The sequence below is a fragment of the Thermobia domestica genome, chromosome 9, assembly GCF_964235325.1.
Source record: "Thermobia domestica chromosome 9, izTheDome1.hap1.1, whole genome shotgun sequence".
Taxonomy (NCBI): domain Eukaryota; kingdom Metazoa; phylum Arthropoda; class Insecta; order Zygentoma; family Lepismatidae; genus Thermobia; species Thermobia domestica.
Window position 1 is genome coordinate 187415563 of NC_137462.1, and position 24276 is coordinate 187439838.

Below are 24276 nucleotides of genomic sequence, written 5' to 3' on the forward strand. Positions count from 1 at the left end.
CTCAATTGTACTCATGATGCTTTCCATCATGTATTTCATTTGCTCTCCAACTTAATAAGAGCATATCATTAGGTTGCAGACATTTATGGATCCGATCAATATACAGAACTACTTCAGACCAGAAATAAACCAGATCAATCCAGTTAAACGAATGGATGTTTGAAATAGGAAGACCTCATGTCCTCGGATACCAAGTGTTTCAGTTGAGATGTCACGTAATTCTTCCAGTTCCTCAATAACCTGACCTGGTTGACTACAGCAACACATTCACAGCTTTCGCTTTCGAACTCCATCGAGTGTTACTTTCGCGTTTCAGATCAAGCTTCACGTACTTTTAAAGAACACCTCACCAACAACGTTTCAATGTTAAAAAGAAAGTGACTGCTAAAATGTTAACATCCGCAGCGTGTACGCCAACAAGATTCAAGGAATGATTGTGCAGGGAACAAATATGGCAAAAGAGAATTTGCTTTCCGTTTGAGCTCCAGAATATTGATGGCTATTCTAGCGTGACTGTCATGTATATTAATCTTGGGAATTATAAGATTTGTTTATCTAAATAATGTTGTAACTATAATATGATGTTAGACCCACCCGTTGATCTTAGGCTTGTATCTAAACGATTTTAAATTAAATTCAATAACTCATTAATAATCACAATGGAAAATGCTACCTATTTATCCTATATATAGCTATAATTTCAGTGAACAGGGCCCATTATGAAAGTAGTGAGCATGATTTTATTGTGCCGCAACTATCCATGGCAACGTGTTAAAACCGGTCGGACAATGTGGTTGGGGGGGGGGGAAGTCTGCCCTTCCAATGCAGCCGGTCGCCAGTTTGCTCCGAGCAGTGTGAGCGGAAAAACGTGCCTCCGCGTTTTTTTTTTTTTTTTTTTAACTTTATAACATGGCGCCATGGAGCGTTCGCTTGAACAGCGATATACCATCAAGTTTTGCGTGAAGCTTTGAAAGAATGCAACCGAAACATTTCAGATGCTTCAAGAGGCCTTCAAGGCCACAGTTCGAAAGGTGGCACAAGGCATTCAAGGAGGGCTGGGAGGAGGTCGCCAACAAACCCCGTTCTGGACGCTAAACAACGGTCATAACCGACGAAAACGTGGATCGTGTACGCAAAGTTTTGCGCTCCAACCGTCGATTGAGCACCCAGCAAATTACTGACACCCTACACATATCCACATTTGCGGGATGGGACAATGATCGAGGATCTGCAAATGCGTAAAGTCTGCGCGAAGTATGTGCCGAAAGTGTGCCAACTTCCTGGCCTGGGGCAACATTCCGGTTGTCTCCTACCCCCCTTACAGTCCCGACTTGGTTCCGTGCGATTTTTTTTATTTTATATTATTTTATTTATTTTTTTTTTTTTTTTTTTTTTTGTTTCCCCGTTTGAAGAGAGAGCTGAAAGGGAAGAATTGGGAGGCCGTGGAAAACATCCAAAAGCATGTTACAACGTTCCTAAGAGACATTCCTGTCGAGGACATTCAGAGTGCGTTCCAGGCGTGGCAGACACGTCTCTGCAAGTGTATTTGATGTAGGGGGAGAGTATTTTGAAGAATTTTAAGTATTTGTACAGGTCCGATCAATAAATCTATTTTTTTTTTCAGAAAATGCGCATTACTTTTATAATGGACCCTGTATATAAACGTAGGGGAAAAGAGGGTAATGACACGTTTTTTTTTTTTTTTAATTGCTCAGAACAGCAATGAGAGATCACCATGGAATCTAATGAATAGTGCTGTATATACTTACGTATGTTTACTATGAAATAACTCGGAACTATTGCGTAATTACTCTCCGTTATAAGATTGCAGACAGAAATCTGAAACCTTACACTGCGTGCAATTACCCTGCAGTGAAGGGTAATAGCACGCAATAGTTGAGTTCTTAGTTAAATTCGTTTTTAAACTTCCATATGATATTCCCTAAACGTATTTGCTTTCTTCGCTCTTTTTATTGCAGCAGACCCTTACGACGCATTGCTGTTAGAATTCCTGAGCTTTGGAGCTTTCCCTTCTGCTTCAATGACAATGGTTTTTGCCTAGAAATCAGAGAAATTGCTGTTAACGGGACTATTACAGAGATTTTTTCGGATTGGTGACTTCCCTTAATGGTCCAGCAGCGACTGACAGTTCAGAAAAGTCACTAAATTTTTCTTTCGTCGAGTACATTGCATCATGAGAAAGGTCTGTTTCCATATTTTCCTCAGTCTGACTACAGCACTATAGATATACCACATTGACTTGACACCTAGTCTTCCGTTCCAAGCGCTGCTATCGGCAGAAGGAATTCCACTCTCTTTCGCTAAGACTCTCTTGCTTAGCAACAGTTGAATCCTTATTGGCTCAACGCGTGGGTGTGTCGAGAGGGTGAGCTTAAATTTGCATTTTGGTCACGGCTCAAGACATTTTGGCAGCACTATAATCACTTGCAGCAAAATCAGCATCTATAAAAACTTCTGGATTCATGGGGAACGTACCACACTTTTTAAAGCCTGATGAGGCATTGTTAATCTCACGCACTCTTGTGTTCATGCGTGCTATTACCCCAAATCAGGCCATCTAGATTTTTTTGTTCTTGACTGGCATGCGTAAATATTATAACAAAATACTAACCCTATATTTATTCTAAATTGACTATTCATGCATTTTGACTACAAAAATACCGTTCTCCAGAAGTAAGTTTGAACTTAACCACTAAAGAAAACTGGTGAAATTTTTAAAGAAAAACAAAGATTTTCAATACGGTCATACTCCGCAGTACGTTCTCTGCAGCGCTCTCCCACTCAAGTGAGGTTCGTTGGACACGTTGTTGGTAGGATTGAGCACCATGCAGGTCTTCTTCCTCTTCTTCTTTGTATACAGGAATGCGTGCAATTATACACAGTGTGCCATTACCCCGTTTTCCCCCCCATCTCACTTACAATTCAATATTTAGACAGCTTTATATTTATATATATATATATAGGGTGTTTCAAAACACCAACAACGTTTGGGACGTGATTCCTGACATGCTTCCTTTCGGAGTTATAGACTGCCGAAAATATGAAGAAAATTAAATTTAAAGGTCCATAGCTCCAAAACTGTGGGCCTACTATTATGTGAGGTATCCAAAAATACATGTTTCAGAATCCTAAGATACTCACGCAACAATTTTTATAGAGGATGTTTTTCTACTGTCATATAACTTGAAGTACTCATCACTACCTCTATGGTGCTGGTGGTGTTCTGCAATTGATTCAGTGTCTCAAGACAATATATCGTCAGACTTGCAACATACCACCAACACCGGAAGTGGATGAAATTTACTTCTGTTTTCGATACTGATTTTTATAGAGCAAAATCGGGGAAGATATATCGTGATGAGATTTTTCGACATTGATTCAGCATCCCAGGAGTAGGTTCCATCTCCTCCGTTAACCCTCTATTCAAACCGGAAGAGGTTCAAATGAATCACTTCCGGTTTCAATCTTTATCGACACTGAATAAAATGTATAAGATAGCGACAAGCGGTTTTTGCTAACGATTCAGAGTCTTAAGAGAACATAGCGCCAAAACTCGCAACTCTGCAAGAAAAAGGGGAAATGGTTAAAATTTACTACTACTTCTGATTTCCATACAGCAAAAACGATAAGAGATTTTGAGATGCGTTTTTTTGTGGTTGATTCAGTTTCCCAAAAATGGCTTCCATCTTCTCCATTAATCCTCTATTTACACTCGACGTGATTAAAATTAACCATTTTCGGTTTCAAATTTTATCGCCATAGAACAAAAATGGTAATAGATCGCGACAAGCTGTTTACTGACATTGATTCAATGTCTCAAATGTAGATACAACCACAACTCGCAACACTACAAAACCGGAAGTGGTTGGAATTTACTACTACTTCCAGTTTCAATACTGGTTCCCTTAAAGCAAAACCAGTAAAAGATATCGAAAGACATTTTTTTAAATCGATTTAGCTTTCCAAGAGTAGGTTCTATCTCCCCCCTTAGCCATCTACTCAATCCGAAATTGATTGAAATTAACTATTTCCGCTTTCAACCTTTATCGCAATAGAACAAAAGCAGTAAGGCATAGCGAGTAATGACTTTTTGATATGGAACCAGCGTTCGAGGAAGAAGTTCTATCTTCGATCTTATTAATCTACTGCAACCAGTAGTTACAGATTAGTCCTGGACCTAGCTATGGTTCTGTAGGGAAGTTTGAGTAAGAAGAATTTTTCTTCAGAAATGTTTCGTACGTGTCTTACTAATTATTTTTTACATTGGTGGATATCCCACACCAGGTACGTTTTCTGAGTATGACATTATCAAAGATGGCGGTCCTTAATCACAAAAACGTTCATATCTCGGCTAATATTAGACTGATTAACATGCAATTTCGTTATTTTTTTTTTTCAGAATTACTTAGCAGAACTACTAGTATTTTTATATTTTTACTGAGGTGAACATCCGACACATTTCTCTGGGATTACGTTATCGAAGGTATGTTGTACTTATTAAATCCAGGGTGGAAAAAATAATTTTTGTTGATTTTTTTATTTAAATCAATTTTTTTTATTTAAATCTAATTTTTCTCCTTGTATAATACAAGTCGCGAACTGAAGAAATAACATTAGGAATTAAATGTCAATTATGCCATTTAAGTGAAAGTATTGGGTCCCCAATCGTTAACCTATTTGAATCCCAAACAACGTTTTAAGGAAAAAGTAGAGCAACATTTATCAACATGACACTTTTCTTTTCACAAAAGTTACTGATTTGGCAGGGGCATACTTTTAAAAAATGGGAACTAGCTAGCGGCAGGAAAGTACATAAAAAGTACATAAATTTCGCCTAAAATTAAGTAACTAACTCTATGGCCTATGGAACCCGGAGGTTCAATGCCGCGTTCACAAAAGCTCTCCATTGACTTCTATCCTTAGCCAACTTTGTATTCCTATTTCTGCGAGATCCATCTTAATATTGTCCTCCCATCTGCGCCTAGGTTTTCCCAATGGTCGTTTTCCGATTGATCTTCCAGTTAAGACATTGAAAGCGTTCTTACTTTCTTTTATCCTGGCTACATGATCTGCCCACCTGAGCCTCCTAGACTTGATGACCCTAACAATGTTTGGTAAACCGTATAAAATATGTAGTCGCTCGTTATGAAGTTTCCGCCATTCTCCATTCCGATTCCTCTTGGGTCCGAATATTCGTCTCAGAATCTTGTTCTCAAACACTTTCACTCTATGTTCTTCCCTCATAGTAAGCGACCATGTTTCGCAACCATACGGAACAACAGGCATGATTATCATTTTATATATTTTAAGCTTCAAATGCCTCGACAGAATTCGCGACGACAAAGGATTTTGAAGTGAATAACAACACGAACTCCCTGCTTTTAGTCGACATTTAATTTTTTCGTCAATATCATTTTCGTCTCTTAATATTGATCCTAGATATTTGAAAGTTTCAAAAGTATTACTCGAGATTGTAACGCATTCAAAATTTGCCGTGTTACGATCCCGAGGAACTTCTATGTATATAGTACTTAAATTTCGCCTAAAGTTTAAAAATCTATTTTGTTTGTTTGTTTCAGAGAGGGGATCGGACCCTTCAAAATACGCCCCTATTATCTTGAAACAAAAAAATAGACGTGAACACAAAAGAATTTTCGTCCTAAATGCCCATGGTGATTTCCCCATTGGAATAGTAAAGATCTGAAAACCCTGTGTTGGGAAGAGAAAAAAAGAGGATTGCCTTGTTACCCGTTGAAAACGGGATTTTCCCTAATCATCCTCTGCATGGCACTCGTTTTCATACTGTGTTGTACATACATTTGGGTCTCATTGTATTATGATTATTATCTTCCATAATCGAAATAACAGAACAGAAACGGGATTTTACTTATTTTCACTTTAAATTAATTTATTTCGGAATTTGATTTAAATCAACGATTTTTATTTTAAAAAATCAAGTGATTTAAATCTTGATTAAAATCGTGACTTAAATCAGACTGATTTAAATCAATCCCCACTGGAAATCGTCATGTTCCCAATCTGATGATAAATTACATTTCAAATTTTAGAAGTTCTTATAACATGGCATAAAATATCAGTTCTTAGAGAGGAGGAACGATTGACAGGGGTTTCCTAGTGGCTGCACTATCAGTAAGAAATTCAGGAAGTTCAAATGGAATCGTTTTTAACTAACGCAATATTGATACGTCAATTTGTTCTAGCTACTTATTTATAATATGATCGTACTACCCTCAGTTTTCACTTAGAAGTTGAATTTCACTTTCTCATCACAATCAGAATCATGATATTTTTCAACCTTCTTTATGTCAGTATAAATATCCAATTTTGAAATGCAACGAACCATTGTGAATACACAAAAAACAAAATAGAGTACTTCAAAACTGAATAAAATAGTTTATATATATATATTCGTTTAACGTCCCACGTAATACTGAAGCCAAGGTAGGCGGCGCTGATGATGATGAACAGAACAGTGAAATGAAGGAGGGGAGAAAGTCCATGTACACCGTACGTCCACTACTAAACCCATTTAGTACAAGCTGGGATCGAGTCATTGACCCTCACGCACCAGAGGTGAGCGCTCTACTTCTCAGCCACCCATGGATAAATCTCTAGACTGAAATGCCATACTGTTTTATTGAAGTCTATAAAATTATATATTAGTTCTGTATTTTATCATAGTAGTGTCAGAAGATCACACAGACATGCCATGCCATATGAATTTCACCAGGAACATTCTGACATCAAAACGGCATGAAACATCAATTCCATATATGGTCAGGGTGCTGTAGATGTGAAGTGCCAAAGTTGGTTCCAGAAGTTTCGGTCTGGGGACACCAGTTTCATCGATAAGCTACAAGAACGGAGACCTGTTCAACTAAACAACGATGCCCTGCAAACAACGGTGGAGGCAAATCCAATGTAAACTATTAAAGCAATGCCCAGCAAACTCCATGCACCCATTCGACCATTCATCATCATCTGGTGGATGTGAGGTACATGTCAGAACTCGGTAAATGGATACCCCATGCGTTAACGCCTCAACAGAAGCAGCAACGAGTAGATATTTGCAATATCCTGCTCACCCGTCACAGATGTGAGCCAATTATTATTATTATTATTATTATTACTTATGATGATGATAATGATGGAATGACGAAGGAGAGAAAGGGAGAACCCCGTGAGAGAATCCCCACATACTGTGTTTGTGCATCACAAAGTTCATTTGACGTGACTTGGAACTGAACCAGGAACCCCACCCACTAGAGCTGAAGGCTTTACCACTGAGTCACCGTGGACCTATGAGTCATTTTTAGGCAGAATGGTAATAGAGCATGAAAAATGGGTCCTTTACTACCGTAACATTACACGCAAACGTCAGTGGGTACCTAAACGGGGGGCAGGGGGGCACGGAACTACGTCACAACAAGACATCCATCCCGATGTTGAAGTTTAGTGAGATGTCTGTGGGATAATTCATTCTGATCTCTTCGTCACGTAACCAGACAATCAATGCAGATGTCTACTGTCAGCAGCTTGAACGACTACGGACTTCATTGCTGGAGAAACGTTCTCTTCTGGTTCATCGCAAGTATGAGCTCATACACGTTGATAACGCGTGTCCATAGACGGCAAGAAGGGCCTGTGCTCAGATCGAGGAATGTGGCTGGAAGAAAATCCCCCACCCGGCGTTTTCACCAGACCTTGCACCAACAGATTACTGTCCTTTTAGCAGGCTGCAAAACCACCTTTCCGGGAAAATACTAAGTTGAAGACATGTTACGCACCGCTTTCGAAGGTTTTTCCTCCACAATTAGTGACTTCTTTCAGCGAGTGATTCAACAACTAGTTGATATAGTGTTGTGGAGTCCGACGGAGACTACCTTCGTGTCTAACGGTAGTGTTACAAACAAACAAACGAACGCACGAAAACAGAAAGATTTCTACATACACTTTACGGATTAGTGCATTGGATTTCCATATGATCATGTATTTTGACCAAAGCAATGTGTTGGAAAAACTACATCTCGGCCAATCAGGGCCGGATCTAGGGGGGATCAATTCGGGGCATTTGCCCCGGGGCGCAGCTGGTCGAGAGTATATAGGGGGCGCCATTTCGATGCAAAATTGGGAGAAATTAGGGCAGATATACGTCTTTGCCCCGGGCGCAATATTTCTTAGATCCGGTCCTGCGGCCAATTAACTAAACGAAACGGTGCATAATCTGATTATTTTGATTCAGAAACTGAAATACAAGTCAGAAAAAAGCTACAAGATTCCACACTTTTCTTTAAAAAATGCGCTCAATTGCTAAACTGGATAAATGTTTCTTCCGGTTAAAGATAATACAATAATTGTATTTTATAAGGTTTCACTGCAGATTAATATATATACAGTATGCTCAGCAACGATGTCAGAAAACTTCTAACGATATTGCTCCAGTAGAAAATCAAGTGTCGCGCATATAAAGCTACATCTCTCAAGCAAGGAAATCCTTAATTGCCTGCTCCACTCTCCCACCCTCCGAACCCTCCATCTCTTTCCCTTCAGATATTTTGCCGTAGTGAACAAATGCGCTCGCTTTCACGGGGCATCCTCAAATGTTCAAACTGATGGAACTATAATTACTAATACATGCCACAGTAATTAGGATCCCGTTCCAATAGTAAATCCAGTCCGTTATAATCTTATCATTGCGTACGAACGTGTGGTATTATATTTCGAAGATCCCGGCTGCAGTTCTAACCGGAGAAACTGTACAAAGAACTCCCCAACTACACAAAACAATAGTAAAATGGCTCCCGAATGTAGTCAATGGCAGAAGCTACAGACATGTACATAAGAAATAAGCTGTGGTAACTTTCAACATTTATATTTCATTGGTTGGATAGAAATTTGTCTCTTTCCGCAGAAAGAATATGTGATTTTAAAGTCCTGATCTACACTACCGCTACGTAAGACGTAGACTTATAGTTTAGCGTGGAATCCAAAAGAAATCAGCTGTCATCGAGAACTTATTTTAAGAGGTACTTCAAAATGCACTCACCCTTGAGGAGGATATAATCCCAATTAAAATTCTAGCAATAAGCTGTGGTGTAAGCACAAACTATTAAGTTATTCCTAAGTATGGACCATGAAAAATAATAATGTTTATTATAGCCTTTAATTTCATATCGTAATTTCTAAATATTTTCCAGAAAAAAGGGAACACTGCCGATCCTACAACAGTACTGAATAGCTAATTCTACCGTCAACATAGTTATCAGTACACATCATGTTTTTTTTAAAAAATATATTAAATAATCTGATTGCGAAATTATCTCTTTTCACTCATGAGTGCATTTGATATCAATATGTCCTCTTTATTTCCTTGTGACCTTCTGTCTATTATCTTATCTTCACAAACATTTCTTTTCCAAATAATGGATCGAAACAAACTGTCACTCAAATAAAGACAGATTTGTAACTACTGTTTCGACTGGAAGACGGTTTTCTATTGAGAACGAACTCTAGAATTTTTTATCATTCTGATGTTTCCATTAAATACTACAAAAGGAGTGTTAATGTTTACATGTAACAATAAGTTTCTACTGTTTTCAGTTGACACAATCTCATATCGAGATATTATCCACGGAAGGGTTTAAGATTTCTTCTTGCTTCTTTTATTTTGAAGTACCATTATCAACATTCAATGTTCTTTTGTTAAAATAAAATTTGCCAATACGCACAGAGTTTATAACTCTATTCTCTGGTTAGAAAATTATGGGATAAAACTACGCTGAAATAATGAATGATCATACTGCATTTTAAAACTCAAGGAGGCAACGAATATACCAGTTTGTCTGCTGAAATACTATTCATGTGTCATGAATCTGTAGATAAGATCGTAAGATCAAACAGGATCTTAGGGATGTGAATAATTACGCTTCGGAGTGGACTGACTGGCTCTGCACAGGATAAGATCCAATATAATATGCAGTGATGAATCTTCTGGTCTCACAAAGCATAGAGTGAATGAGACAGGCTAAACCTTTATCTCCGTGCAGAATATTTCCAAAAAGTTAAGAAAAATAAATAAATAAATTTAGAAATAAGAACCTTCCCAGTTACCCTTCAATTTCAAAATTGTAAGAACGTAAAATCCGATTACAGATAAACTTATTACCTAACAAATAACGAAACATAATCCTTTCCGCCGGTAAAGTGGCTAACACATGTGCCTTTGGCGCATGTAGTTTCGGGTTCGATTCCCAGTAGGGAGCAAAAAATAATAATTTCACAATCATTCACTTTCATTATCATTCGTCTCTTTTTAGCCTGAAGTGTACAATAGTGGGACGTTAAACTAAAAAATTAATTTCCTTTCAATAGTAAACACTATATTCCAACTGTATGACGAAAAACTGCTGTAGTTGTGTATATATCATATTTTATTGCAAGATGCCCTTACGTGCAGGATTAATTCGCAAACGAGTAAGTGCGGCTATATACACTCACAATCTCTTCTCTTTCCCTGCATATTATACACATACAAAACTGAGATATCTGTAATATTGACATGCTCTGTAAACACAAGAGAAAAAATTCTTCTTTAGCAAAAAAAAAGTATTTTTAAAGTGTAAATTTAATTCATTTTATCTTTGAATTATTTGGTATTAAATAATTAAGAAAAGCGCTTTTCAAAATCATGGAAAGGGGAATTTCTTTTACACGGCCCTCTCTGCGTAACACTTTCGCAATTGTGCTCGCTATGCGTAGCCCTTAAAGATGAGGGAAATCATTTTAAGTGTGAAAACAGTGACAACAGTTCACTTTTCAATTCACCTTACATAACTGCTCAGTAATTCCGGACATGTAAATATAGTCAATGTGCACATAGTAAAGCACGTCGCACTTAAATTGAAACGTATTTCATTTTTTTCACCTGCGAAGCTCTGACTGGTTCATTCCTCTGCTACTACTTTACTATAATAATTTGAAAATCGAGTTCCATTCCTCTATTCTGATTTATATAAAAGGAAGATTAATTAAGATTTGCTAATGCAACTATAAGAGATCTCCACTTTGGTACATGAAACACAAGGATTATTACAACAGATACGTACTATATCAATGTTCAGAAAAGGTCGAGGACGAACTACAAGTTTCAGATATTTGATTGGTTGATTAAATTGGAGTTGTGGTGTTTCGTTCAGTGAAGCTGTATGAGACTTAGACCTGGTTTAACGCGGAATCTGAACCACATGAGCTCCCACCAGGAATCGAACCTAGGTCTTCCGTGTCAAAGGGGCGTGCGTTAATTATAGACACGAAGGAGTTCGTTTCAGTTATTCAATTGTTGCAGTACTTGAATTCTAGTCATACTCTTTACAAGTCATTTTCTCAAAATTTCTTAAATAATCAAGATAAATCGATTGGTATAAAAACAGTTTAAAAAATACGTATCGTCCATAGATGAATTTAGATTACAGAAATATGTGAACACTAAGCACAATGGAAATTCATCTGCTGCCATCGCATTTAGTTTTACTAGCAGAAATACCTGACTTCATACGGGAAGAATAATGTTTACGAACAAATTTGAAAATAAATAAAGAACTGAATAGAATTAATAACAAGAATGCATGTGCTTACATGTAATCCGACTGTTATTAATTACTTTAGTGACCCGAAAAACTATGGAGATACTATACTCTAATCAAAATTTAAAACTAACTGACAGTTCAAAACCACGTGGACATTTGTGCTGACCAGGAGAACTGCGGTTTTATTAAGATCACCGAGAGAGGGGCCAATCATAAACGTCGTGGTAGTAGTTGCAAGTGGAGGGTTTTTGTAGAAAGGGATAACAACATTAAAATGCTGCCGCCTTGTAACACATGTTCGGAAGTGATTGTCAACTGAATTCGAGGAAACACAATTGAATAGTCAATGTGGCAGCAGAGCAACACGTGCTTCTCCAAATGTCACTTTGTTTCTTATTTTGATCAATGTACAACATCGGTCGCTTCGGATTATTTTTACATGTTACCCCCTTCCCAATTCATTTGAGAGGGCTGTCTACACCTACAACATTATCATACGTTGTCCACTAGTTTTTAAAAATGAGTTTACATACCGAATTTCATCTTCCTAGAATGAGCAGCTCAGAGTTCACCGTATTTTTCACATAGATTTTAAACTACCTTTCCCCTCTGAACTCCTCGACCTCCCCTTGAATAAACATTAAAAAATTCCAAACAGCCTCTTCGACATAGTTACTTAAAAGTATGTCATGCTAACGGTGTGGATTCGTATATTAAACAAACATAAAAACATTCATCTTTACATATAATACTTATGACGACGCGACTTTAATTTCTTAGAAGGGGACAAGCGGAGGGAGAGAACTTTTGGGCGAGGAAGCAATTTTTTTTTGTATATATATATATACCGAAAATAACAGGTTTATATTACTTGACCCACATTACAATACATGATGGTGTTGGGGGACGCTCGCACCATTGCTCCCACCCCCACCCTCTAGCGTCATCACACCTTGTGCCTCTCAGAACTCATGTTTTATATGTTTATAAAACATGAAATGACACTAGTGTAACATCCACTGAGAGCTCGGAAGGCAAAAATTATGGATATGTGTGTAGTCTACTTCCGTATATGGAGTCACTGATGCTAAATATTATAAAATATGGCGCGTATTTGACTTCCCATTGTCCCACAATGTAAATAAAAGTATAGTAAAACAAAAATCCAAAACAAAAATACAGTAAAAGTTGGATCTGATTCCACTTGCAGATGAGCATCGTCTTGCTTAACAATGTCTATGCACCAACTTCTTCTCAAGCAAAATGTTATAAACATTAGTAAACTGAGTAGTGAAATAACTGAAAACCTGCTTCGCAGAATGAAAAGAAGCGTAACGATAAGCCGCGAGGAAAAGTTCAAAGTGAATTGCGAGGAAAACGGCAAGATAAAATACCTCAACATTTTCTTAACCTGAGGAAGAGAAAATCATTCCACTGTTCTATTATATCATGTTAATAGAAGCCCTCATACGTTAATGGAAATTTCACATGTCATTATCAAAATAAAGTGAACTGTATGTCCCAACTACCTTACATCATGATCTAGTTCCCTATTCGCTTCTCAAAAAAACAACCTTACTGGACAACATTTCGAGGACATGCAAATGTATTGGTAACGAAAGTTTCCAACGCTTTTCCACAATGGATGGCACGATTGTAGCAAAAGTGTGTAGAAAAAAGTAAAAGACAACATTCTGAATTAACTTATATTGTACACTACATTTTTACATATTCTGACATTAATTTAAAAGCCACTACTCTCAGAATAGTTCTCTTTTGACCTATCAGGGTGTCTACTAAAATTCCAAAATGAAATTTCGTGACCTTTTCTTCACAAAACTATAAAATTTCCTAACATTTTCAAGAGCGAATTTGGGTGCAAATTAGTCAGAATTTTCATCCATGCGATAGAAACGTACTTTGCTTGCGATTTGGAAGCGTCTAAAGCCGACCATAGACATTTCTGGTGGTGATTTTTGACGTTTTATAAAACGAAATTTTCCAATCTGTACTTACATTTGTAGTTAAAAAAAAAATCGTGACCCAAAAGCTAAATTTGGTGATTTTTTCGTGACTTTCATGACCGTTTTCTGATTTCGTGACTTTTTCGTGACATTCGTGACCGATAGACACCCTGCCTATAGAGTAACAAGACGACGTCCCACTCGAATTCAACGCTAGATCACGTTAACACTGGAGCTTAATGATAATGTAACATATCCTGTATCACCTAACTAGAATGTGCAAGTAAAAATTGACATTGTCTAAGACTTCTCCCAAATATACTTTCTAGCCCATTTACCTAAGCAGGCAGTGAGGGAGTAAGCCAACAGAAGTAGAAGGAAGATCCTGGAAATTAAGGAGTTGAAATGGAGGAGTTGCCTCCAAAGTTGGACTAGAAATGTCATTTATACAAAAAGTGATAAAGACATTCAATTGTTCATTTAATTAATATTCCTCTGATGTAATATAATCCTGATTTCTTACAACGCCAGGAAGAAGTTGTTAAATATTCTGATTCGTCTTCATGTTACAGAAAATACCTATCACGAGTGTTTATCAGTGAACAGAAATTTTTCATATTCAATCATGTGCACAGAATCATCAGAAAATAATAACACATGTCAACGAAATGAGCTGGGTAGGCGCTAAACCCTCAAACGGGTAAACCTGTGTTTAAACCTGCAAAAATAAATGTTTCTTGACATTCCTATATGCTTATAAATTATACTGTAATACAACTTTGTTTATAACCATGCTCATCACTCTCGTAGAAATAAGCGTTCATTTTTGATAAAGAAAAAAAAAAAACAAGAGATGATGATGATTCTTACGTCTATTCCTTGCGAATGAAAGAATTCACAATCACTAATACAGGGCTTTGTAAACAGGGTTTGAAAAAACCCGGGTATTTTTGAAAAAACCCAACCCACCTGGGCCCATGTGGGTTTTTTCGGGTATTTTCGGGTTTAATTGGGTTTTTTCGGGTTTAATTGGGTTTTTTCGAAATATCTCAATCTCTTTGGGGTAAAAATGTTAAAATATGATTTATATTTCATGAGTGTCATTGTCACAACTTGCAACAATTTTCTATTCACTGCTGTTTTGAAAAAAATGCCGCCATTTTGAAATTTTATATTGGATCGGCGAAAAAATCTATACAGCAAATTCAGAATGTCTTGTGCTTCTACTCTCAAAATATCAACTTAATAACAAAGTCCGAAAATTGCACCTTGTAGCATGGATGCCCGCTATTTTGAAAAATGGACGCCATTTTGAAATTTTATGCCGCCAAAATATATACAGCTAATTTAGTCTCTCGTGCTTCTACTGTGAAAATTTCAACTTGAAAGACCTAAAATCGCGCTTTGTAGCGTGGATATCAGCAGCGGCGCAAATTTGTCTTCAACATTGGGGGGACAGGTAACGGTATATATATATATATATATATATATATATATATATATATATATATACGATGTACAAAATATTTATGAAGGCGAAAAACAATGCTGAGGAGGATTACCCATGTCGGTCTCGGAGTCCTCCACAGGGGACATAAAATATGACATTATTATTGCTTTATAACTTTAAAATCCGCCCGGCAACATTGAAAACTGTTTACAAGGGATGATCCAAATGTGATCATTCCCTGTAAACAGTTTTCAATGTTGCCAGTCTGATTTTAAAGTTGTAAAGCAATAATAATATCGTCATATTTTATGTTCCCTGTGTGGGACTCCGAGACAACATGGGTAGGGGAGCAGAGTTGTCTTCAACATTGGGAGGCGGTCAGATTTGAGGCTTATTCTCGGGGGTATCAATTTCATCTCACTTTCCTTTGTGACAGTTGGACACAAATCATCACATTTCTTCCTAAAAGACACATTTCCAATCGGATTGAGGGGGACAGTTCCAAGATTGTAGGGGATATGTCGCCATCATCCCCCCGGGAGTTTCGCCAGTGGATATCAGTTATTTTTTAAAAAAGCGCGCCATTTTGTAATTTTACGCTGGTATGCTGCCAAAATCTAAACAGAAAATTTAGAGTGTGTCTGGTTTGTATCCTGAAAATTTAAAAGACCGAAAGTTGAACACTGTGTGGTAAAGGCAGACAAACTAACAAATGTAGATCGAGTCATCCTAGGAGCCTCAGTGACGTTCGCCAAATATGAATACCAAATAGCTATATTAATTTAAAACAAAGACATAATTCATCAAAATGTCTTAAATATTTTTCAACGTAAAATAAATGGTCTTATTGTTGAAGTTCACTTTCGATGCTTTGTGCATCCAATTACGGGAATTACCCGAGCACTTGTTGCAAGACCGTTCTTTTCCGAAAATTAATTTAAAACAATTAACAAAGATAGGCCTATAATTCATATTTTATAAAGTAAATGTTTCAAAATGTCTAAAATGAAATGAAATATCCTCTAGCATAAAATAAATAGATTTATTGTTGAAGTATTCACTTTCGATGCTTTGTAAGTTCAACTGCGAGAATTTCCCAAACACTTCTTTCACGACGGTTTTTCCCTGAAAATGCAGCTTGCTTCACTGTACATCGAAACTTCCATTAATACTGAAGTTTGAATGCAGCACTTGAAATAGTAAGCGTTACGTAGTCTTCGGAGCTCCGAGCATTAAGCTTCTTAATTTTGACAAGAATTTTTACGTTATTGCTAGTGTTGATTCTATAGAATGCTTATTTGAAGGCTAGCAACAAATGACTGAACTTAACTGTTGTTGGGAAACCAAATTTTACTGAATACTTTTGTTACCATCAAAGGTAAGAAATAATACTAATACTTAAATTTTTACTAATGTATTTACATATTTACTGTTAGTACCGGCACCTATGACCTTAAACCCATCAACGTATGAGGGATAACGTCCCTGGGCGGCTCCGAGTCAGGAAACACAATATTCACGGAAAGCATTTTCTAAAATATACAATCGCTTACTTTACTTCAAATAGGCTATAAGCATAATCCGCACATTAATTTGTTCTACAATTATCTCAAGCTAAGGTGAGGTTTTTTTTATTTATTTATTCATTCATTCAGTGCATTTAGAGCTTTATAAAGGTCTTATGTTGAATATTGTTGTCTATCTTAACATGAAAGCATACAATTCGCTCAAAGAAAGTTTAAAATCTGATAAAAATAACTTTCAATGTGATCACCTTAGTTGTACCAATAATACACTAACAAAAAAGTCAAAAACCCAGGTGGGGTTTAAGATGGGTTTTTTCGGGCTGGGCCCACTTGGGCAAACCCTGTTTGTAAATGATATTCCCGAATTCAAAATTTAATAACTCACGTTTATTTATTCACAACGACATGAAACTTACGTTAAATGGAAGAAAAATTCAAAGTTCTTTTTAAATACATACATGTTATGTTCCACGTCAAAGATGCTCAACATGAGTGCCTTTTGTAATTCGGTATGATTCAATAGTACAGAGTGATTTTTTTTAAAACTCACGGTTTTCATTTGGGTCTAGAATTTCTAACTGAAGTCCGATTTTCATGCGGTTTGTGGTAAATGATCAAGGAAGGATGGGAGATTTATGGGACTATGTTTACTTGTTTATATTCATCCGGGATAATATCGTCCACACCTCAAGAAAAACAGCAAATATTCGCCAGTATATCTTACAATTGGAATCAGATTTTAGATTTTTGAAGCGAAAAAGCAGAATACAAATTAAGTGTTAGTGATAACACTCATAAACCACATGTTGAATAGCTATAGCCGGTTTCTTGTGACAAACGACGGAGAGATTTCTTGGGCGACCTAAGAAGTCGATAACTGACATCTTCCACGACACCTGCCTGCGGGTTCCGATGCTTCCCTGTCTCACTCAAAAGCGATCCTGTTTCTTCCAATTTATTCACTAGTGACCATATTATGTTCCTGTCTGGGGCAGAACGTGAGGCAAATTTCTTTTTAAATGTCCTTTGTTTAGCAACAACAGATTTCATTCTCCAAAAACTGTTAACGCTAAACTCATGTTGCTCCAAAGGGTACACTATTCTCACTGTGGCCTGATCATATTCACACAGTAGCACAGAACTGTATAGCACAATTCCCAATACAACGGTCCAGTTTCCTGCTTCTTATAGACCTTGGCGAGGATGCCATCTAATGAAGAAAACTCAAATCTCTATACCGCACCGCACCTCATTCCAATTGTAAGATACAATGGCGAATATTTGCTGTTTTTCTCGAGGTGTGTCCGATATTACTTCGGATTAATTAAAACCAAGACACGTAATTCCATAAATTTCCCATCCTTCCTTGATCATTTCCCACAAACCGCATGAAAATCGGACTTCAGTTAGAAATTCTAGACCCAAATGAAATTCGTGAGCTTTAAAAAACTTGCCACGCACTTTCAAATTTCACGTAAACTGTTACGTTGGGCTGGCCAATACACTTGATTTTTAACATAAACGATAGGGAAAAAAAAAAAAAACTGTGATATCTGGCGACCGGGTGAAGGGAAAAGAAGCAGAACCTGATCCTCACGACTAGTTTGTCCTATCCATTGGTTTGGTAACCCTTTGTTGTTTTGCTGAGTTTCCTCTTATCATCCTTGTGCCAATGAGGGGTACCCCGTTCTGCTGGCAAATAAAATTTTCCATGGCCTCTTCCAGCTGTGGGACAGCCGCGTCTGTAGCAGTGAAAGTAGGAAAGTTCTTTTACGGTATCCTCCTCGAGAAACATAGGGTCATACTTTATTTATATATATATATATATATATATATATACGGGTGACTGACCTGCAGAAAATACGCTTACCTACGGGCAATCACGGATATGTTCTTCATAACCACGGGAATTTTTCAAAGCCCAAATCCTTGCACTTTGTTTGTTTACTTTCCCAGAAAGGTGGAAGGTAGCCTCATCTCTAAAATAACTTACTCAAGGAAACCATCTCCTTCCATAAGATTTTGCATCTCAACGCAGAACTGGTCTCTTATCCTTGTCAGTAGGTACGGGTGAAATTTCAAACATTTTCGCAGAATCTTCCAATATTGTCTGCTTCAAGTTCAATTCTTTGCTTGCACAAACCATTAACTTTTGTTGGCTTCTAACAGAAGTCACACGCACACGATCAATTGTTTCATTATCAGTTCCTACTGACTTTACTGATTTCGTCTTACAGATACACCCACTTTCTTTAAATCGTCTGTATCACTTTTCGAGTTGAGTGCCTGCTTGGTGGATCTAATCCGAACTTGAAATTTCATTGAACACTAAATACGGACTGTTTTACATGAAATTAGAAAATATTTTCCTGTCTTCATATCCTGCCATAATGATTTACTGTCGCCCTAGCGGCGGAATGCGAAACTAAACAACAGCTTTGCCAGCCACTAAAACTTTTTCAGTTTCTTTTTAATTTAATGTAAGTTGTATGTCATTGTGAATAACTTTAAGTGAGTTATTAAATTTTGAAATCGGAAAGAACATTTACAATAGCTCTAGATTTCAAGCATTTAACTGTGCTCATCATCAAACAGTTTTATTTTATTTCACACACTCACAAAATACATTAGGGAGTATGCAGTAAAACAAGGAGACATAAAAATGGAAATCTCATCCGACGACCTTAAACTGAGATTTTATTAAACCAACCTATCATGTAGTGGTTACTTTTTGTTGTTGTTGTTGTTTGTTTGTTTGTTGTTTCTTTCCAAAACAATAAGGCCACTCTTCGAAGCTTCAATTATGGGAAGTACGTGAATATGATGATTATTTAACAAATCTGTCAACCATCATGCACTATCCAAAATGTAAATTGCCCGTCTTGTTACTGTTGAGCAATGAAAGATTTTCTCTTAATAAGGAATGATTCACATGCTGTCTTAATTAAGTGAGACTTAGACCGATTTATTATTATAACTTCTTGAATAACATGACCTGTTGTTTTAAATTATTAAATAGCTCCGAAACATGTGAAGAAGGCTTAGCTCTCCTCACACATATACAGTACGAAGTAATTTCTAACATTGTGCTTACTTGGAAATTCTAGTCCACATAAGCCATTAAATTATGGGCGCAGATTTAAAATAAATTGGTTCTTCATGCTTGAATACAATAACCAGAGACGTAACTGGAGGCTACATATTTTCTGATACTGAAGAATATCATCCTTCAAGTGTTTTCTGAAGTAAATTCAGAGTTGTATTTGGTGTCTATGAAGTATATAATAATAAAGATGTTCTATTCACAGGAATTTACATTAATGTAAACTTACAAATCACTGTAAAATTATTCAATAGACTGAAGATTATGCCAAACAGTCATTAAAACGTATATGGAGACGTTAATAAGATACGGGTGCTTAAATGGTTTCCAGATTAATATTTTATCATTGAAAGATGTTCTTCTGTGCTGTGCTAGGTGACTGGCATATTACTTTTATATAGTGACTTTGTAAAACTTTTATTCAAAGTGTTTGACATCACAGACACACACACACAAAAAAAAGCTGTTTATTCAGGGTTGGCTGGTTTAAACCTTGCTCTGGTTAAGGCTGTTTATTTTTCAAAAATAAATAAATAAATAAATAAAAAATTAAACCAAAAAACAAAAACGAAATGTGCTTTAAATTGTGTTAACTTCATGGTGACGTTTAAACATGTCAAACCATCTGCATTACTTTTACCTCCTTTTCACTTTTTTAACCAAGGCGTCCCATGTTCAATTCTCGATCGAACAACCCTTCTTTCACGTGTAAACCAAGTAACGGTTCGGATGTCACTTTAAGCGGAAGTCTTTTCCTTAATAACCTCGGTATTACATAAGAATGTTAAGCCTAAACATACGAAACGAAACCAAATTGTATATTTCTGCTTGCCTGAATGTCTGTTGTTTTATAAAGAAGCCAAGGTTACTTAAATATATTGATAGAAATTGGCAAAATTTATTGATTGCCTACGTAGCTTCCAACATTAGCTTGGATTGGACTTTCAATTCTAATTTTATTGAATGCCATCTACATACCAGGGTTGGCAAAAACCATAGTTTTTATTGAAAAAAACAACAAAAAAAAAAACATTTTTTTTTTAAACCAGGTTTTTTGGTTTAAATAATTTGCTCTATATATTCATATCATATATAGACAGAAATAAGTTTGTTTCGCCTTGATGTTATTATGCAACAACCGGGTTATGCTGGAAGGGGTCGCATAAGCTTAATGCTGAATGAAAACCGCTTCTCGAGTTACATCCACGAGAAATTGTCCTCCATTTGAACTCGGAACCAGGACTAATTGGCCGCAAATGCGATACGTCTGCCGACTCACTCACGAAGGAATCCTAATAAAAAAATACGTTGTACTGATCTTTGCATGCTTCTTAATATAACTGTCAATAGTCATTTCAGAAGGACAAAAAGATAAACAATTGCACAAGTGAAACCATTATACAGAATTACATATGAACAATTTCAAAGTACTACTGAGTACAGAAGAACAAATTTAGTTCAAGTTAGTTAACAATGACTTTTATTTTCCAAATTAAAGAAATACACCGACTTAATTTGCATATCAATAAAAGTGAATAATAAAGATACGAATTATTTGAGTCCACTTTGGCTCAGACTCATTTATACATAAATATATACCAAAGATACTTCTCATTTCACTAAATGCCTCTCGTGGGGTCTGTATGACCCCCCCCACACACACACACACACACAAAGCACGGCATTTTCGATGTATTTTATCAATGGAAACGAAACAATATTTAGGATTTTTCTTCGATTGCAATTATAACAATAACAACAACTACAAAAAATCACAAAATAAACATTTATAAACTTACAAAAAAAGTTGCTTTTGTAGTATAATGTTTTTGAGTAATGAATGAGGAATTTAGGTCTGAATATAAAACGAATAATCTACGGGAGTGAAACGTGATAACCCACAAATGTGTGTTCATCAAGATTCTACAAACACTTACACTTTTACGAACATTTTTTTTTTTTTTTTTTTGGTTTGAACCTTTAAAAAAAAAAAAAAACAGCTGGTTTAAACCACCTTGGTTTAAACCAGCCAACCCTGCTACATACTAAATTTGTAATTTAATATCACAATTTTAGTGTACTGATTTATGATACGTTAACCTTAAAGTTTTACATGCAAAGCAATAACAGGACTTTCCTGTTATTGCTTTGCATTTAAAGTAGGAACGGGATTTTCCCGATTCAAAAAATTTACTGACCGGACTTCTTTCTCATGTGCCCCCTTCCAGCATAACCCAGTTGTTGCATAATAACACCAAGGCGAAACAAACTTATTTCTGTCCATATGTAATATAAATACATAGAGCAACTTATTTCAACCCAAAAAAAACATGGTTTAAACCAAAAAAACTTTTTTTTTTTTTTACATGGTTTTTGCCAACCCTGTGTTTATTGTTGTGCAAAGACAAAATCCACTGGCACTTCAAACGAACGCTCGCAAAATGCAAACTAATTTGTTAAGTCCCATTATTATAAAATCATCAGTTTCATATTTTATTGTCATTTTGTGTATGTTATACCCACTAATGTATTTTTAGCTTCGTGTTCTCTACACTCTTGTGCTTCACACTATGACGATGAACACAACTACGTGCTAGAATTATACTGACTGACTGTAATTCCTTCCTTTCGCAAGTTATAACCAGGTACGAATTATTTTCTTTTCATTTACGTTCATTTGTTTATTTATTTAAATAACTTAAGCAGCATTATATCTGAATCCACCCATTCTAAATGCATACTCGCTCAGTAGTAAGTGAGGAGTTTAGTAATGAAGACTTCAAAGGATAATTCATATGTCAATTAAGAATTCTTCCTTTATTCCAGCTACAACAACAGAATATCCAAATTTGATCCGGATATTATTTCCCTCCGTTCAAAAACGTTACCACCACGCAAACAAAGCAAAAACAGAATCATAAGCGACCCTAAAAAGGAGTCGTGGATGTGATAGTTTTATTACAACCGACGTAATTAGGTAATGTATTTAAAAAAAACATAGTAAGATCTATATTATTAACTGTACAAACGAAGTAGTTAATATACAATCAACTAAAAAGGAATAAATAGATTGACTAGTCAAGGGTGCAGAATGCAATACTTGTTCAAAATGCCTATAACACACAAAGTTCACAATAGTAAATCAACAAAACTAGCTTGTAAAGACTGCATTACTTGTTCGTGTTATATGCACTCTGACGTGTCACAGTATTCGTATCACAGAATTACTTACATCTGATGAGTTCAACAACCTGGGTATGGGTAGACTGCGTAACTACAGTTCCATTAACCTACAAAGAAAATACGTATTACTCCTTTTTGCTAAACATTGGAAATTATTGAATTTGAAACAAATAATGAGTTATAAACAAAATAATGTCAATAATATACATATAACTGTTTAGGTTAAGATAGTAAGTGATATGCGTTTTCACCTGCGATGTTTTCAATAATTGCTAAGGAGATCATGGAAACATTTACTTCGTTGATTATATCATTAAGAGTTTTTCTGTAACGTTTCAACCACTTATTCTGTGGCCATGTTCATCAGGTTGAGTTATACATATGAAGAGCAAATCAGCTTATAAACACATTTTTACACACTGGGGCAAGGATTCTAAAATTAAAAAGAACTCTTTATGCATTGATTGGTTACGTAAAAATATTTTACAGCAATTTCTTTATGAAAGAACTGCAGATTTAACGATTCTTCTGTATACACTAACAATGTGAGCATTATCTTAAGCACGACTTCTTCTCTTGTAAGTGGTCACAAAGTAAGCGTTTAATTTACCTGTTTAACAATTAGATGCATATAACAGGTTATTGTAACTTGCTTTTATCTTATATGATAGGAATGCCTTGGTACCTCCATACCAATTGCAGTAAATATAATTTTATGTAAGCATTAAAAATAGCTCTTATGACGTCTTTAGACCGTACATAATGGATATTTGGTGCATTTGCAAGAAGTTTTCAAAATTACTATAAGTAACAACCTGTTAAGAGAAATAAATTAAAATGACGTTGATGAAGTCCAGAAACATGAAACAGATAACGTTCAGAAACATATTAAGCATACTGTCATCATTACTGTTTCTATTGAATCATATGGTTTATTGCAAAAAGGATTGTAAGTCACTTCTGCACCATCCTGAGAAAAACAAGAAAAATCATATATTTATACTGTGACAAATAAATGGATCGTTGTTAGCTAAAGCATAGTGAATAGTTAATTTTGCAACTCTCAATCCCCCCTCCCCCTTCCTTGCAGAATACTGCTCAGATATGAGAAATGGAATAGCTGTGACTCCAATAACCTTCTGCAAAATAAAATTGCGAACTGTTAGAGAAAAGATGAGAAATATCCTACAAACATCTGTTGTCATGGCTTTCCCACATAAGCTAAGTTAGGTTATATGCCACAGAAAATTACAGCTTCATCAATGAATGACAGTGTACTGCATTTTCTACACTTTGTTGTCGATGTTTGAAGTACAATAAAACATGAGCTCATACATGGATGTGTTATTCTACATCTGAATCTGTTTTATTAGCGCCTGTAATGGAGCATAGAAGAATATCTTTATAAAATGCTTTAACGTTG

General features: G+C 36.1%; 1 protein-coding gene across 10 annotated transcripts in view; it reads right to left on the reverse strand.

Moving 5' to 3' along the window:
- RhoGEF2 (Rho guanine nucleotide exchange factor 2) overlaps positions 1 to 24276 on the reverse strand; it is a 656727-nt gene that overhangs the window by 615037 nt on the left and 17414 nt on the right. For all 10 annotated transcript variants that reach the window (XM_081725662.1, XM_081725656.1, XM_081725658.1 and 7 more), the window contains exon 4: positions 22903 to 22960. In XM_081725662.1, the coding sequence (XP_081581788.1) occupies positions 22903 to 22960 (58 nt within the window). The remainder of the gene's footprint in view (positions 1 to 22902; positions 22961 to 24276) is intronic.